The sequence below is a fragment of the Salvia splendens genome, chromosome 21 (assembly GCF_004379255.2).
Source record: "Salvia splendens isolate huo1 chromosome 21, SspV2, whole genome shotgun sequence".
In the NCBI taxonomy this organism is placed as follows: domain Eukaryota; kingdom Viridiplantae; phylum Streptophyta; class Magnoliopsida; order Lamiales; family Lamiaceae; genus Salvia; species Salvia splendens.
Genome location: NC_056052.1, coordinates 3,130,525 through 3,145,988, shown reverse-complemented (window position 1 = coordinate 3,145,988; position 15,464 = coordinate 3,130,525). Strand labels below are relative to the sequence as shown.

The 15,464-nt window shown below is 37.6% G+C and overlaps 1 protein-coding gene and 1 pseudogene across 29 annotated transcripts; one reads left to right on the top strand and one right to left on the bottom strand.

Annotated features, from left to right (window-relative positions):
• Nucleotides 1-1,049: 1,049 nt before the first annotated feature.
• On the top strand, nucleotides 1,050-7,060 carry LOC121785079 (annotated as a pseudogene).
• Nucleotides 7,061-7,237: 177 nt separating this feature from the next.
• On the bottom strand, nucleotides 7,238-14,443 carry LOC121785080. Of its 29 annotated transcripts, none has more exons than XR_006046918.1 (9): nucleotides 14,063-14,443; nucleotides 13,903-13,941; nucleotides 13,724-13,835; nucleotides 11,761-13,443; nucleotides 11,307-11,421; nucleotides 11,041-11,118; nucleotides 9,861-9,975; nucleotides 8,565-9,173; nucleotides 7,238-7,961 (listed from the first exon to the last, which is right to left on the bottom strand). XR_006046918.1 is itself a non-coding variant. In XM_042183427.1 (5 exons), the coding sequence occupies exons 4-5, from the start codon at nucleotides 8,612-8,614 to the stop codon at nucleotides 7,403-7,405; spliced, it is 609 nt and encodes a 202-aa protein (XP_042039361.1). In that variant the 5' UTR covers nucleotides 8,615-9,173; nucleotides 9,861-11,118; nucleotides 11,307-11,421; nucleotides 11,524-11,569; the 3' UTR covers nucleotides 7,238-7,402. The 29 variants fall into 29 exon arrangements, 5 of the variants coding, with proteins under 5 accessions (XP_042039361.1, XP_042039360.1, XP_042039362.1 ...); XR_006046919.1 differs by having other exon boundaries at nucleotides 11,088-11,118; XR_006046913.1 differs by having other exon boundaries at nucleotides 9,861-11,421; nucleotides 11,761-12,027; nucleotides 12,379-12,485; nucleotides 12,619-13,443.
• Between the last annotated feature and the right edge of the window lie 1,021 nt (nucleotides 14,444-15,464).

Below are 15,464 nucleotides of genomic sequence, written 5' to 3'. Positions count from 1 at the left end.
TGTGATTTTTTTTGGACTAGTGTCTAGTGCTTCTGTGATAAACAACAATTGGCAAATATTTTCAAATTAAAATCAACTATGCGACACTATTAGATAATGTTCGTCGCTTCAAACTAATAGGGGTAATAAAAAAAAAGTTAAACATACGGGTCATGTATCTTAATAAATTCATTTGTAAATTCATTTGCGAATAGTTAAATTTATTAGGCTTTTAAATCAACTGAATTCATTAAATTAAAAATTCGTATGATTATTAAACTCATATGCAAACTAAATTCAATTGTATTCAAAAAATGAAAATTCAAAAAAATGGAAAATACTCGTACGAACATAACGAAAAACAAAAAAAGAACCGAGAAAAATTAGAAATTTTTTTTGTCACGTCTGAAAAGCAAAACTAGATTCACGGAAAACCTAGCGTATCACACTAGGAATTTATAACAATACTACTCTCAGTAGAGAAATGACAGAGGAAAACAACAAATTTTGTGCTGTTCCAAACCCCAAATTCCCACTATTTCTTCTGCAATTTCTCCCTCCTCTATCTTTATATATAAACATACATATGTAGTACATATATTTGTATACATTATACACAATCTTTTTATAATATTAATGACCATTACCAGAGTGGGAAACTAAACATTTCAGACATACCATTATGAATTACTCCATCATCCATTTAAATTTTCTCACATAAAATTAATCCTTTGTGCACAACTTCTCTCTCTATTGAAGACACTGCAGAGAGTTAGGTTGTAAAGAATGATGCATCTTTGTTTGCATTTTCAAGAAACACATTAGCCACCTTTTGGTTTACTTCGACTTTCCACCCTATTTTATTCATTTCCCATCGTTTTCATCCCTTTTATCTAACCACCTCTTGGTATTTAACCTTCACTCTTCCTAAATTAAATGTATTATAGTCCAAGACTCAACCTTTTTGGCGCATGAGCTGCCATTTTCCTCTCCCATTTTACTCAAAACACCACAATCTTGGACCTCCATTCTTTGTTTTCTGCTTACTTCTTTGAGTGTAAAATCTCACTTGTTTTATTGGCAGTGAAGTACATTTGCAAGTTCATTCCTTCAGTTTTATTTTTCTTGGACTCGAGCAATTAAAAATTTAAGCTTTCGGAGATTGAGGGCTGAAGTAGGTGTTTTTTTGTGCTAATTAAAAAAAAGTTGAGATTTTTATATTGGTGGAAGTGATGAATACTGGAGGGAGGCTTGTGGCTGGTTCTCACAACCGAAATGAGTTTGTTCTCATCAATGCTGATGAAATTGGAAGAGTAAGATTTTTATTGGCCGGTTTTTTCTTTTTCTGTTCTAAACTAGAACTTAGGTTCTTTATTTGTACTAGACTTTTTTTGTTCCGGGTTTGGGAGAGACGCATGACCCTCATGCGTCTCCTTTTAATGAGACGCATGACGATCATGCGTCTTTCATAGAGACGCATGAGGGTCATGCGTCTCTCTTTTTTTCCGGTTTTTTTTAAAGACGCATAGGAAGAGACGCATGATCCTCATGCGTCTCTAAATACATACAGCAATGAGAGAGATTGTATGAGTACTGTGATTTTTGCGGGTTTAGTCAAGGGGGCAGGTTTTGCAGATTTTGCAGAAAGTAGGAAAAAGTGAGAAGAGAGAGAGATTGTTTATATCAGTAAATACTCATCGGAAATGTTGATTTGAAATATCAGTAAATACATAAACCACAACAACAGTACTATTGTTTATATTCCATCATAAGATAAGTTTGTAAATAAATCATTAGTAATTTATACGTTAACCTCCCCTGCATGTTCGATCCAATCTTTGCCATCTCTCTCTCTTCTCACTTTTTCCTACTTTCTGCAAAATCTGCAAAACCTGCCCCCTTGACTAAACCCGCAAAAATCACAGTACTCACACAATCTCTCTCATTGCTGTATGTATTTAGAGACGCATGAGTCTTCCTAAGACGCATGACCCTCATGCGTCTTTAAAAAAAACCGGAAAAAAAAGAGAGACGCATGACCCCCATGCGTCTCTATGAAAGACGCATGATCGTCATGCGTCTCATTAAAAGGAGACGCATGAGGGTCATGCGTCTCTCCCAAACCCGGAACAAAAAAAAGTCTAGTACAAATAAAGAACCTAAGTTCTAATTTAGAATAGAAAAAGAAAAAACCCCAACATTTATTGCTCTCTGTTTTAATTGGGTTAGTGGTAGAACTCTAGAAGTCGTGTATGCTCACGTGAGATTTGTTTAGCATTTCTTGAAATGCATATTAATGTTAAAAGGTAGATAATGTGTGATTTCAAGTTCCATAGATAGTTTGCAATTTAGTGTTCATCATGTGTGGATAGGAGTCCCAAATTATGTGTATAGGTAATTGCTGGCTTATTTATCAACTGCTTCTCAGATTCAATCCATTCTACTTTTATCTGTATTTATAGTTTCTCCAAAACAAATGTTAGAATTTGTTGCATTTAGGGCTAGTACACTGTATGTTACTGTATTTGTTTATTTTTGGTTTTCTGGGAAGAGTTAATGTGGTTTACAATGTTTAATTAAAAATGTATACATACCCCTGACCAATTGTGATGAAATCAATATTCATTTTTATTTCCATTTCAGTAAATAAATTATTCTTTCTTCCAAATCTCCCTGAAAAATGTATGAGTTCATTATTTCATTCTAGTAGCTTGATAATTTATCATGATTCTTTTGTCGGGATTCTTATGTGTTGATAACTGAATTTTGATTTTCTGTCATTTTGTGTGAACTTATTATTAGTACCTTCTACATTTTTTCTATGGAACTAAAAAAGTTAGCTGAATGCAGTTTAAAGTTATTATCAAGTTCTTTAGTCTCATAGTCAGATTTGAGAAGCCGAAAAAGATGCCTCTTTTAGTTAATTTATCGTCTGTAAAGCACAACCATTACATTGCAGAACTTGAAACTTAGTGTTTTCTTCCATAGCAAGTGATTAAGAATCTAACCACAATGAGACTTCTCATGGTTATCTTTTGTGATTCCTTAGATCAAGTATGTTCAAGTATTGAGTGAAGAAACATGCCAAATTTGCGGAGATGAAGTGGAGATAACTGTAGACGAGGAACTCTTTGTTGCATGCAACGAATGTGCTTTCCCTGTATGTCGAACTTGTTATGAATATGAGAGAAATGAGGGGAGTCAGGCTTGTCCTCAGTGCAAAACCAGATACAAGCGTATCAAAGGTTTGTCTAACGACTAAACTTTATCTGTTTTACTGATAGTAAAAGCCGTAGATGGTGAACTTCTTGATATGTTTCTGCTTGGATGAAACCACAATCTCTGGTCTGTTTATGCTACAGGTAGTCCGAGAGTGGAAGGTGATGAGGAAGAATATGAGACGGATGATTTAGAGCACGAGTTTGATTATGGAAATCCTGATGCCCCAGGCTTTAAACAAAAAGTGGGTGTCGTACCCTCTGTTCCTGCTGGTTCAACTGGATCAGCCACAGCCTCATCTTCTCAAGAGTTCGAGATCCCTCTTTTGACATATACTACAGAGGTAGTCAAAGAATCATCACTCCTCTGTGTGCGCGTATGTGTGTGTGTGTGCGTGTGAATGTTTTGGCTTTTTGGTGATCTGGGATTCTGATTTCTCTAGGATGCTGAGATTCACGGTGAACAGCAAGCTATCATCGTGCCTAGATCTATGGTTCCCGAAAAAGACATTGCCTTATATGGCTATGGATGTGTTGCATGGAGAGATCGGATGGAGGGATGGAAGAGAAGACAAAATGACAAACTTGAAGTGATCAATCATCAGCAGAGTAATGGCAATGGTGATTTAGATATCAGTGAAAATGGATCCTGATTTGCCTATGTGAGTATAGTCTTCTTACCAGATGCTTGGATGCTGTTATATCATAGAGAATCAACCTTAACCGATATTATATAACTACTTCTCTTTCACTAAACGGATCAAATTCTCCTAACTCCTGACAAATTTTTTCATTGCACTAATATTTTCTGTTTGGACTTGTGGCTTATTTGTTACTTCGTAATGTTTTTCTAGGATGGATGAAGGGAGGCAGCCGCTGTCGAGGAAATAACCCATATCTTCAAGCAAGATAAGTCCATACAGATTGATAATTATACTCCGTCTGGTGGTTCTTGGCTTCTTTTTCCACTATAGGATTCTCCACCCTGTCCACAATGCGTATGGCTTGTGGATTACATCGGTTATTTGTGAAATATGGTTCGCTGTGTCGTGGATACTCGATCAGTTCCCAAAATGGTGCCCAGTTGAGCGAGAAACATACCTTGATCGGCTTTCTCTTAGGTACATGTGTCTGCCTCTCAAGAGTCAAGACATCATTTCAGTTTAGATATTTGAGCAGCTGAATTGTGATTTAATCTTCAGACTATCAACTGTCTTAAGTTACTTGTAGTAATCACAGTTTCTGGTTTTCGACTGCTTGATGGTGGATGACTTATTTGGCTTCATTTTTTTTCAGGTATGAAAGAGACTTTGAAGGAGGAAAATCCTCAGAGTTAGCAAGCGTAGACATCTTTGTGAGCACCGTTGATCCCATGAAAGAGCCTCCTCTGATAACAGCAAACACAGTTCTCTCCATTCTTGCAGTGTATTATCCAGTCGACAAAGTCTCTTGCTATGTTTCAGATGATGGTGCAGCAATGCTTACATTTGAAGTACTTTTCACAGAAGATGGACTATCTGAAAAACAAAGTGCATCCTGCATTTGTGAAGGAAAGGCGTGCAATGAAGGTTTGTAGTCACGCGTGAACATACTCATATCATATCCATGCTCATAAACACAAAGAAAGAGATCGAGAAGAGGTCATTAAGGCCTAAACTTTTTCTAACTTTTTCATGTATTTGTTTGTTTTGTACCAGAGAGAATATGACGATTTCAAAGTTCAGATCAACCGTTTAGTAGCCATGGCAGAAAAGGTCCCTGAGGATGGCTGGACAATGCAGGATGGAACACCTTGGCCAGGAAACAACGTCAGAGACCATCCCGGTATGATCCAGGTTCGTGACACAAACCTTGAGTAGGGAGTATCAGCTTACGGTAATCAAGCACATGTCACATGAATATGGAACCAACTTGGAAACTTCATCGAATATTCTTAGTTATGTTTTACCATGTTAACAGGTGCTCCTCGGTCATGATGGCCTTCGTGATGTCGAGGGGAATGAGCTGCCTCGTTTGGTGTATGTTTCCCGTGAAAAGAGACCTGGCTTTGAGCACCATAAGAAAGCTGGGGCCATGAATGCTCTGGTAAATATCAACTGTATATTACTGACTTCGTCCCAGAAGCACAGTTCACTATTCCTATTCATTTTACCTTTTCAAGTACATAAAAGGCATTAACTTACTATGTCCGAAAATGCGAAGTGGACTATATTTTTGGGATAGAGGGAGTATTTTTTTTATTTATAGTATTTCTCCCCTTTCACTTTATTGAATTCTGTTGTTTGTAAAATGTCCAGGTCCGGGTTTCGGCTGTCCTGTCAAATGCTCCTTATCTTCTGAACGTCGACTGTGATCACTACATAAACAACAGCAAGACACTGAGAGAAGCTGTGTGTTTTATGATGGATCCCACTTCAGGAAAGAAAGTAGGCTATGTGCAGTTTCCCCAGAGGTTTGATGGAATGGATCGCCATGATAGATACTCTAACCGTAATGTTGTGTTCTTCGATGTAAGTGTAGCTCATTTTTCCATTTTTCCGGTTCTATTGCACTTGTCATCATCCAGCAATTCTGACATCTTCAACTCTAAACAGATCAATATGAAGGGTTTGGATGGTTTGCAAGGACCTATGTATGTTGGAACGGGGTGTGCGTTCAGAAGACAAGCTCTTTATGGATGCGATGCTCCAACAAAGAAGAAGCCACCAAGCAAGACTTGACTGCTGGCCAAAGTGGTGTTGTTTGTGTTGTGCTTCTAGAAAGAAAATTGGAGGAAAATCGAAGAAAGACAAGAAAAAGAAGACGAAGCAGAGAGATGCCTCCAAGCAGATACATGCTCTTGAAACCATTGAACAAAGGATCAAAGGTAAAAAAAATTATCATGTGCATCTTTCATATAAATTTCTTACTAGTTGGTATATCTTCGCAACAGAGCCAAATATAGCAAGTATGCCTCCTATCTCCCAAGAGACACTCGAGAAGAAGTTTGGGCAGCCGCCAGTATTTGTAGCTTCAACGCTATCAGAAGATGGTGGCGTTCTAGAGGGAGTTAGTTCGACATCACTCTTGAAAGAGGCCATTCATGTTATAAGCTGCGGTTATGAAGACAAGACAGAATGGGAAAGGAGGTGAGTCGTTTAGTTTCTAACTTTTGTGTTTACTGTGACATGTTTTCAAATGACCGTCTAAATGTCAACATGCTAAACCAGGTTGGATGGATTTATGGCTCTGTCACAGAAGATATACTCACAGGGTTCAAGATGCACTGCCGTGGCTGGCGCTCAGTTTACTGCAAGCCTAAGAGGCCAGCATTCAAGGGATCAGCTCCCATTAACCTCTCTGATCGTCTCCACCAGGTTCTGTGATGGGCTCTTGGGTCAGTCGAGATTTTCCTGAGCAAACACTGCCCAATCTGGTATGGTTATGGAGGTGGCTTGAACTGATTGGAACGGCTTTCCTACATAAACTCTGTTGTATATCCATGGACTTCTATTCCATTGATCGTGTACTATACATTACCCGCCATCGGCCTTCTTACCGGGAAATTTATTGTGCCTGAGGTATGTGATGATATAGAATATACTCCCTATTCTTCTTTTGTTACAATCATATTTATACGAATTGCTTTTCATATATCCCTTATATAAGTTATATCTTAACTTGCAGATCAGCAACTATGCCAGCATTGTTTTTTGTTGATTGTTCTTATATGTGATTCTAATTTAGAGTAATTGTAGTGTATATATTTGAAGTTCTATGTTGATATTGTTGCATATGACTGAATGTAATTTCAAACCCATCCTCACTCTCCCCCAAAGTTCATGTTTTAATATCAATTCAACAAAAACAAGAACTAACTTATACTTTTACATATTCCATGGTCATCCTCTCCATCAGACACCAAAATGTAGCCATCATCTCAAGCACACCAATATATCAGAACTATAAAATCACAACTATTACAAGTCTACATAGTTTAGAAATGCAAGCTTAGAAGCTTTACAGCATATAAATTTGGGATTATGTCAAATGACTGCAAATTCCAGAAAGGTCATAGATTAAACCTAAATCGCAATATCTTATACACACATTCACTAAAATCCCTGTTTCAGAGCAAAAGGAATGCAACAGTTATGGAGATCAAGCATTTTCATATTCGAAGTGAAGAAATACAATCAACCCCTCGATCACCAAGGCAGCCGTTATCAACGATCGTGGGCACGACCACCCATTATCTGACGCCATCTAGCGTTCACCACCAGAGGAATCCCCAAACGATACACCATGACGGTGAAAAACAATCCAAGAATAAGCACACCTGTTCGGATCGTCTCGGATTTCTTAACCACTACCACAGCTCCACTGGTGAGAGCGGCAGTCATAGACATCATGGCACCCGTGAAAATTTTTGCCCAAGTCTCCAAGGCACGTTTGGCTGACCTCTTCTCAAAAAAATACGACCATATGATGCTAACTACAGTCAGGATCGCACAAAACACGCCCACGAGGTTCCAGAAGACAAAGAAAAGGTACGCCAATGTAGTAAGATCACTTAGGCTGCCAAAGTTGTCGCTGCTGAGGGTGAGCATGGCAGCATAGCAAGAACCTGCAACGACGGTGGACATGAGAAGAAAAATATCGACCAATCTCTTGCTGACCTCAGTGTCAGCCTCGTCTATCAGATTTTCCAGCCCCTCCTTTTCTTCCTGCTCCTCCGTGATCTCAGGTATGTTCAACCTTGTCTCCTCCGAGCTTGCCATGAAGCTGGAGGAGAATGGTTAGATACAGTAATCTCTTAAACCAAAGATGCAGTGTTGCTTAAAAAAAGTGTGATTCGAAGATTATACATACATAATACCACAAATTACTCCTATAGATACAGTAATCTCTTAGAGTTAAAAGATGTAGTGTTATTTTTAAAAAAAGGGAGTGATTCGAAGATTAAACATACATAATACCACAAATTACTCCTGCGGTAAGATACATACAGTAATCTCTTAAATTAAAGATGTAGCTACTGTTTTTTTTAAAAAAAAGGAGCGGTTCGAAGATTAAACATACATAATACCACAAAACTCCTATTCTACTCCTCCAGTAACAAAATAAAGTAATCTCTTAAATTAAAGATGTAGCTAGTGTTATTTTTTCTTTTTTTTAGTGTAATTCGACGATTAAACATACATAATACCACAAATTACTCCTTCGGTAAGATACATACAGTAATCTCATAAATTAAAGATGTAGCTAGTGTTATTTTTTTTTAAAAAAAGGAGTGGAACATACATAATACCACAAATTACTCCTACGTAAGATAGATACAGTGATCTCTAGCTATATTTTTCTGTAATAATCAAAATAAAGACTCACTCGGTTTCGGCTGATGAAGAACTCGGATGCATAGAGGAAGATGAAAGCATTTGACTTCTGAAATCTCTCTCTCTCTCTCCAATCTCTGAACATGAGATATATTCTTGCAGTGTAGACTACCAATTTTGGTAGCTTAGTATTTTAGGAAATCGAACATGAGACTCCTGCATGAGTTAGTGGGCCCCACTTTACTCCATGCTCTACATAGTGTTCAAACACATTTGAGGAGTACTTCATATTAATTCAACATTACTAGACTATTTTATTTAGTACCCAGTATAAAATAAACTTTCATATAAACAGATCCTCAATAATTTCTTCATCTAATGAAACAAAATTTGTAGCAAAAACCAGCTGAACAACGGAATTAGTAGTCGAAGCTGCTGCCTTCACAAAACAAACAATGGTGGCTCAATTCATAATACGCATTAGAACTGCAACGGCAATCATCATCTGGAACGCTTAGAACTAAGCCTAGCATAATCAAATTCAACATGGTGTTGTTCGAGGATGGGGACCCGGACGTGAAACACAAGTCGCAATTTCACCAGTAGACTTGAGATCAGGGAGCACCTTTGAATTTGGCATCGTATTCATAAGGTTGCTGTGCTGCATCAAAAATTACAACCACCATAACAATTAGACCAATAACAACATTGTAATATCATTAAGAACCATATTCGAAAAATACACCCCAGAAAATTACTGTCACTAAGATCACATTAGTGAAGCAGCATAGCAACAACAGACAGTCATTCTGATGAACTACTAACTTCCTGCCACGACAGAGAATTGTTTGTCTTACAACTCATCAATCTCCAAGGCAGAAAAAACATGTTAAGAACTTCAGCTAAGCTAAATGCATGTTTTGGTAAGTTCACAAACGAAAAAAGTACAACTTCCACAACTATATACTGTTATTAGAACTAACTATATTGAACAGAAAATCCAAATTCTTCTTTATTTTGTAACTAGAGTCAGTCAAAGCATTCTTTGGAAGAGGGTAGGGGTATGCTCGAAAAATTTAGTTCTGTATGAAGCTACACCAAACGGGATTTAGCTTCTGAAGACTTTTGAATGCGGTACGAGGACAGAGAGATATGTATGTCTCTATTCAAGTGACGAAACATGATACCACCACAGACTAGGTCATTCACCTAAGGATCAACTCCCCCCCCCCCCCCCCAAAAAAAAAAAGGAATGAAATCAATTCAGAAAGTAAATGGGATCCAAGACGTTTCACATATATAATCAAACATTCAAGGAGAAAGACGGTGACTTGTTGCAGAAAACTACCAAGAATATAGCCAAAATCAATCTGCGAGCAAACCATCTCTTGTGCATTGCCTGTTGAGCACGTGATGCAGCTTCCACACTTTCAAACCTCAAATAAATATGACCGGCGCTGTTCCTGTAAGTAAACCAAGTACAATTAGATTTCCAGCGCAACAATGGCTACTTCAGTAACAACATGTGCAGGTCAATACTAGGATTAGATTTATATGCAACAATTGAGACCTGACAAAAGGAATTAACACCTAAAACAATTGCTCAAATTGTACTCGACTCTTCAGAGATTAAAAAACACATCATATGTGACAAGAATTCCTCTCTTTTTCAATTATCATGTTCAATAAAATCATAGGGTCAACAAAGTACCACCTTTGTCTGTCAATCATTTTCAAAACAAGTGTAAAATCAGTAAGTCCCCTACTTGTCAACATATGCATGCTAACAAAATCCAAATACAAGTCTATTAATAGCCAACAAAAAGAAGGGCTCTCCTGCATCGCATTATTAGCCATGATTACTTCAATAACTCAACACCAAATTGCTATTTTGTGACCACTTCCCACCAGACAGAGCAGCTCTTTCATCCTATAAAAAAATCTCTTATTCTATTTTCCATCGATTCATCAAACAAGCAATTCCGTTTGGCACTCGGAAAATTGATAAAGAATAAAAATCTCTTATTCTATTTTCCACCGATTCGCAATTCCGTTTGGGAACGATAACAGATTGATAAAGAATAAGATTTAGCTAGAGCACAAAAAATGTAACTATAATTAAACCACTAACAAAAATAACTCACTCTCAGATGACCATTGCATACAGAGGATTTACACTTTACAGTAGGTAGAAATTACCCATAATCAGATGGCAACCCTAGATGTAAAACACCTCTTTCTAATTCCTTTCCCCAAATAGACTCACTAATCAATTCAAATTTCAAGTGTGTGTTTATACGATCAGCTTATTCCCCAATATTATTGGGTTATAAGGATTTTTTTAATATTACAAACATTAATATTTTGAGTTATAAGGGTTGCAGACTTGCAGGCAGAAGTGAAAGAAAAAATAGAAAAAAAATATATAACAAATGAATGAGCAAAATTTAAGACATCTGGAACGCTTAGAACTAAGCCTAGCATAATCAAATTCAACATGGTTTAGTTTCGAGGATGGGGACCCGGACGTTAAACACAAGTCGCAATTTCACCAGTATACTTGATCAGGGAGCACCTTTGAATTTGGCATCGTATTCATAAGGTTGCTGCATCAAAAATTACAAGAACCTTAACAATTAGACCAATAACAACATTATAATATCAGAGTGCACATTAAGAATCATATTCCAAAAATAAACCCCAGAAAACTACTGTCACTAGGATCACAGTAGTGGAGCAGCATATATAATCACACATTCAAGGAGAAAGACGGTAATTCGTTGCAGAAAACTACCAAGAATATGGCCAAAATCAATCTGCAAGCAAACCATCTCTTGTGCATTGCCTGTTGAGCCTGTGATGCAGCTTCCACACTTTCAAACCTCAAATAAACATAACCGGCACTGTTCCTGTAAGTAAACCAAGTATAATTGGATTTCAAGCGCAACAATGGCTACTTCAGTAACAACATGTGCAGGTCAATACTAGGATTAATATGCAACAACTGAGACCTGACAAAAGGAATTAACAACTAAAACAATTGGAGCCCTTTGGGAGCCTATGATTTAGTAAAATCTCAAATCCAGACGAGCCTAGTAAAGCTAGAAAAGATATAGCATTTCTTCAAAGCTTCAGTTCCTGAAAGTTAATCAGAATTTAAGATCCATTAAAAGTACAGGCCAGGAGACCAAACTGTATTACTCTGATAAATCCAAACCACATGCAGCAAGGAGAGCAAAAGCACAAACCAAGTGGAGTCAAATGACTGGTCAGACGATAACCAGGTGAGCAGCGGCATATCCAATAATTTAGTTTCTTATCGTGCAGCTTTAGAATTGTATATTTCTCAAAAATCAGGCTTACTTCAGCAGTAGCACTCCCACAGCAAGCTACACAATGTGCCAAGCCAATTAAGATCTCATTTCACACTTAATACTTGCCCTTAATATTATTAGTGTATGTCAGGTCTCCATCCTCTTTTAAGCAAGAAGAGATCATAGCTACAACTTTTGGGCCTATAAAAACACCGCAAGAGAAACAATTTACCAATACAAGCTCTGATTCCAGGAGTTGTACATTGAGACAAATAAACCAAATGAATATAGTGCTTCAGAGATGAGTAGGATTCATAAATATCTCCTATATAAAGTACTACATGTGTGAATAAGTATATAGGTTTGGCGATATCTTGAGTCATAATTATGTGAAGAGTAGTATTAACTATTAAGTCCAGAAAATCCTTTGCAATACATAAAATAAACACAGAATGCTCAAAGAAACTACAAAGAAATTCTCTGTTTAGAAAATCAAATTTATTTACCCGGTCACAATTTTCTATTCAGCCAAAACAGTATATTGAAACTCACAATTACATAGCAAATAAAGAGCATGAACTGCTTGGTCTTGTACAGAGAATCCAGCTTCCTTCCTCAATGATTGAGATAAAGTATGAACCACTAATTCCCCAGCAAACCTGTTTCCAGAGGCCTCTATTCAGAATATCATATAAACAACAAAATGATTGTACCGAGCAACTTGTCTCTCTCCAAATAGGCATTATGTCTCATAAGAATCAGAATCATGACTGAAAGTGCCTCGTGTCTTACTAGTTCATCATTGCTTTTAGTAGCAATTGCGCACAAATGTTCAAGTAAGGACATTTGACAGACTGCAGACACAAATGCTACACAACTATGATTAGCAGACCCACTAAAACCAGAGGTTTTATCATTCTACGATTTGAGTGCAGATGGAATTGGGCCCTGCTTCAACATCTCTGCTATATTTGCAAAGCTTAAACCTTCTTCCTCCGCACCACATCTATTTGTACCAGATTCAGCATTTCTAGAGATGGATTCCTCCACCGTGACATTTACCCTGGGACATACACTAAAGAAATCAAAGAAAGTAAAAAAGAGCATTAACACCTGAGACATATCAATTTTTTATTTATTACTTTACTTTTCTGGGACGCAGTAGAAAGAGAAACTATACAGCAAAGATCGGATGCGGCCATGTTTGAGCCATTTATAGGGGAGTTCAGGTAACCAAACAGCGAATGAAAATCCATTTCACAAGTCTGATACAGCTTTGCAACTAGAACCCTTCCCTGTTTTTGGTCATTTGAGTTTAACACACCAAACAACTTTTCGGAGTGGCAAAAAGTTTCTTGTATGGTTTTATCTCTTCCTGTATCACAAGCTCATCAACAACAACAATAGAAAACCACCCCAAAAAAGATGAGAAACGAAAAGGAAGAATTTTTAACAGTGAACATTACATGAGGCAGAAAACACATCCTGTTGTTTGATCTTGGAGAAAATGCTCACCTACATTTTGTATAGGAACCAGGCTGTTTATTACTATATGGTTTCACATTTTGACGGAGTTCAGGTATCCCAGGATCCAAAGAGTTAAAAACGAGGTCATCCCTATAACCAGACAAAAAAGTCGTTCATGTATATTCTCAAGTTGCAATACCTAACTAGCGAACATGTGCACACAATAATGACATGGCATAAAAATGATCTATGCCACAAAACAACATATTTTATGTTGACAAAATAACTTATCAAGAAGTAGGCAGACACGGAAATGAAATGAAATTTGGTTCATCACTTCTAAGAAATCAGTAAACAATACAATGAAGCATGTAAAAAGCCTTATGCATAGTGAGTATATAACATAAACAAAGAGATTATAGAAGCCTACATCTCCATGCTCTTTCTGAGATTAGCTTGTGCATCAATCCTCGAATTCAGTAGTTTCAGCTGCTCCGGGTGTTTTTTTCCTTTTCCTTTCTAAGCTCCGAACACTCCTGCTCCTGAAACCAACAACCAACAATCAAAACAGCACAAACTTATACTTGCTCAATTTTCAAATTTATTTACCAGGTGACTCAGCTGCTTCAAAACGCGATTTAGCTCTTTCTGCAATGACAATAAAAGCAAAAATTCACCAGAAACTTAGAATCCACAAATTGATACTACATGTTAACAGCTGGTGACAATCCTGATTAAAGATATCCACATTTTCAATTATGGTCTTAACCTGCAGTGCACTGAGTTCGCGCTCCTTTGCAAAAGAGACATGAAAATCGGGAATGCCAGTGCGCGTATGGAAGGTCAGGGGAGTTCTCTGAGACACTTCGCGAGGAGGTGAATAATTGAGCTCCAACGGCGGCGGGGAGGGGGGAGAGGAGTCTGAGACTGCGGAGGCAGAAGCGGCGGGTGGGGTAGAGATCGAGAGCGGTTTCCTCCGCCTTGACAAGCTCGTCCAGGAAATCAGTATCTGATACGATGTTGATCGTATTGGAGACTTGGATCGACGGTGAAGGAGCTCGGTGATCGAAGGCGGACTGTGTGTGGAGATCTTCCCCGTCAGACAGGCGGTTCTGTTTTGAGAGAAATGAGAGAAATATCAAATTTGGTAATAAACTTATCATTGATTATAGATACGTTTGACTAAGTTCCCTTTTTATAGGCTAGGAATCTAAGGTCACCCGCAACGCATCCCTTAGCCGACCCTTATCTAGTCCCAGAGGGACGAGACGGATAAGAGACGGCGTTGCAGCCTTCCGTCTTAATCCCGAAGGCTCGTAATGCGTCTCGCCACGCGCGTTGGCGACGTGGCGAGCTCCGATTCGTCCGTGATGCCCACTCGCCGGCCCGCGAGTGGGCGTCGTTTTTATCCGAAAAAATGTTTTTTTTTAATTCAGGGAAAATTCAAAATTTAAAAAAAATCCCAAAAATATACTAGCCGTTTATAGGCGTTTTTTGCAATTTTTTATTTTTTTATTTTTTTAAGCCTCCAATCACTTCTATATATATCAAATCATTCCCACAAATTAATCCACCATAAAAAAATATGTTTTTTTATTTAAATTATTTATTTTTAATTTTTTAGGATTTTATTGATGAGGTTTTTAATTTTTTAGAATTTTATGTTGTAATGTTATTTTATTTAATAAAGTGTGTTTTTATTAATTGAATTTGTTGGAAATAAAAATAAAAAATGAAATTGAATAAATAGTAATTTAAGAGACGGTTAAGGGACGGATAAGAGATGGACGGTTGTAGGTTTCGTCCCTTAGTTAAGAGATGGAGTAAAAAAATACAGTGGGGCCCATGAATAGTAATTTAAGAGACAGTTAAGGGACGGATAAGAGACAGCGTTGCAGATGGCCTAAGGCGTAGAGATGTTAATGGAGCCTGCAATACGTGGGTTGGCCCGAATAGCCCGCCAAATTTATAGGGTTAGGACTGGAAATTTCTAGCCCGATAAAATTAAAACCCGATCAACCAGCACCCGATTAACCCACAACCCGTTAGGGCTAGACCCAAAAACCCGATGGGCTGGTCCGAAAATCCGATAAAATTTATATTATACTATTTTTACTTCTAATTCGAAACTTCATTAATTAATTTTATAATATAGATAACTAAAAGAACAA

Excerpts from the sequence above, each read along its gene's own strand:
- LOC121785080 (XM_042183424.1), bottom strand. The coding sequence starts at position 8,614 with ATGCTTTCATCTTCCTCTATGCATCCGAGTTCTTCATCAGCCGAAACC. Across the intron at positions 7,962-8,564 it reads TCTTCATCAGCCGAAACCGA|CTTCATGGCAAGCTCGGAGG; the intron begins GTGAGTCTTTAT and ends ATTCTCCTCCAG.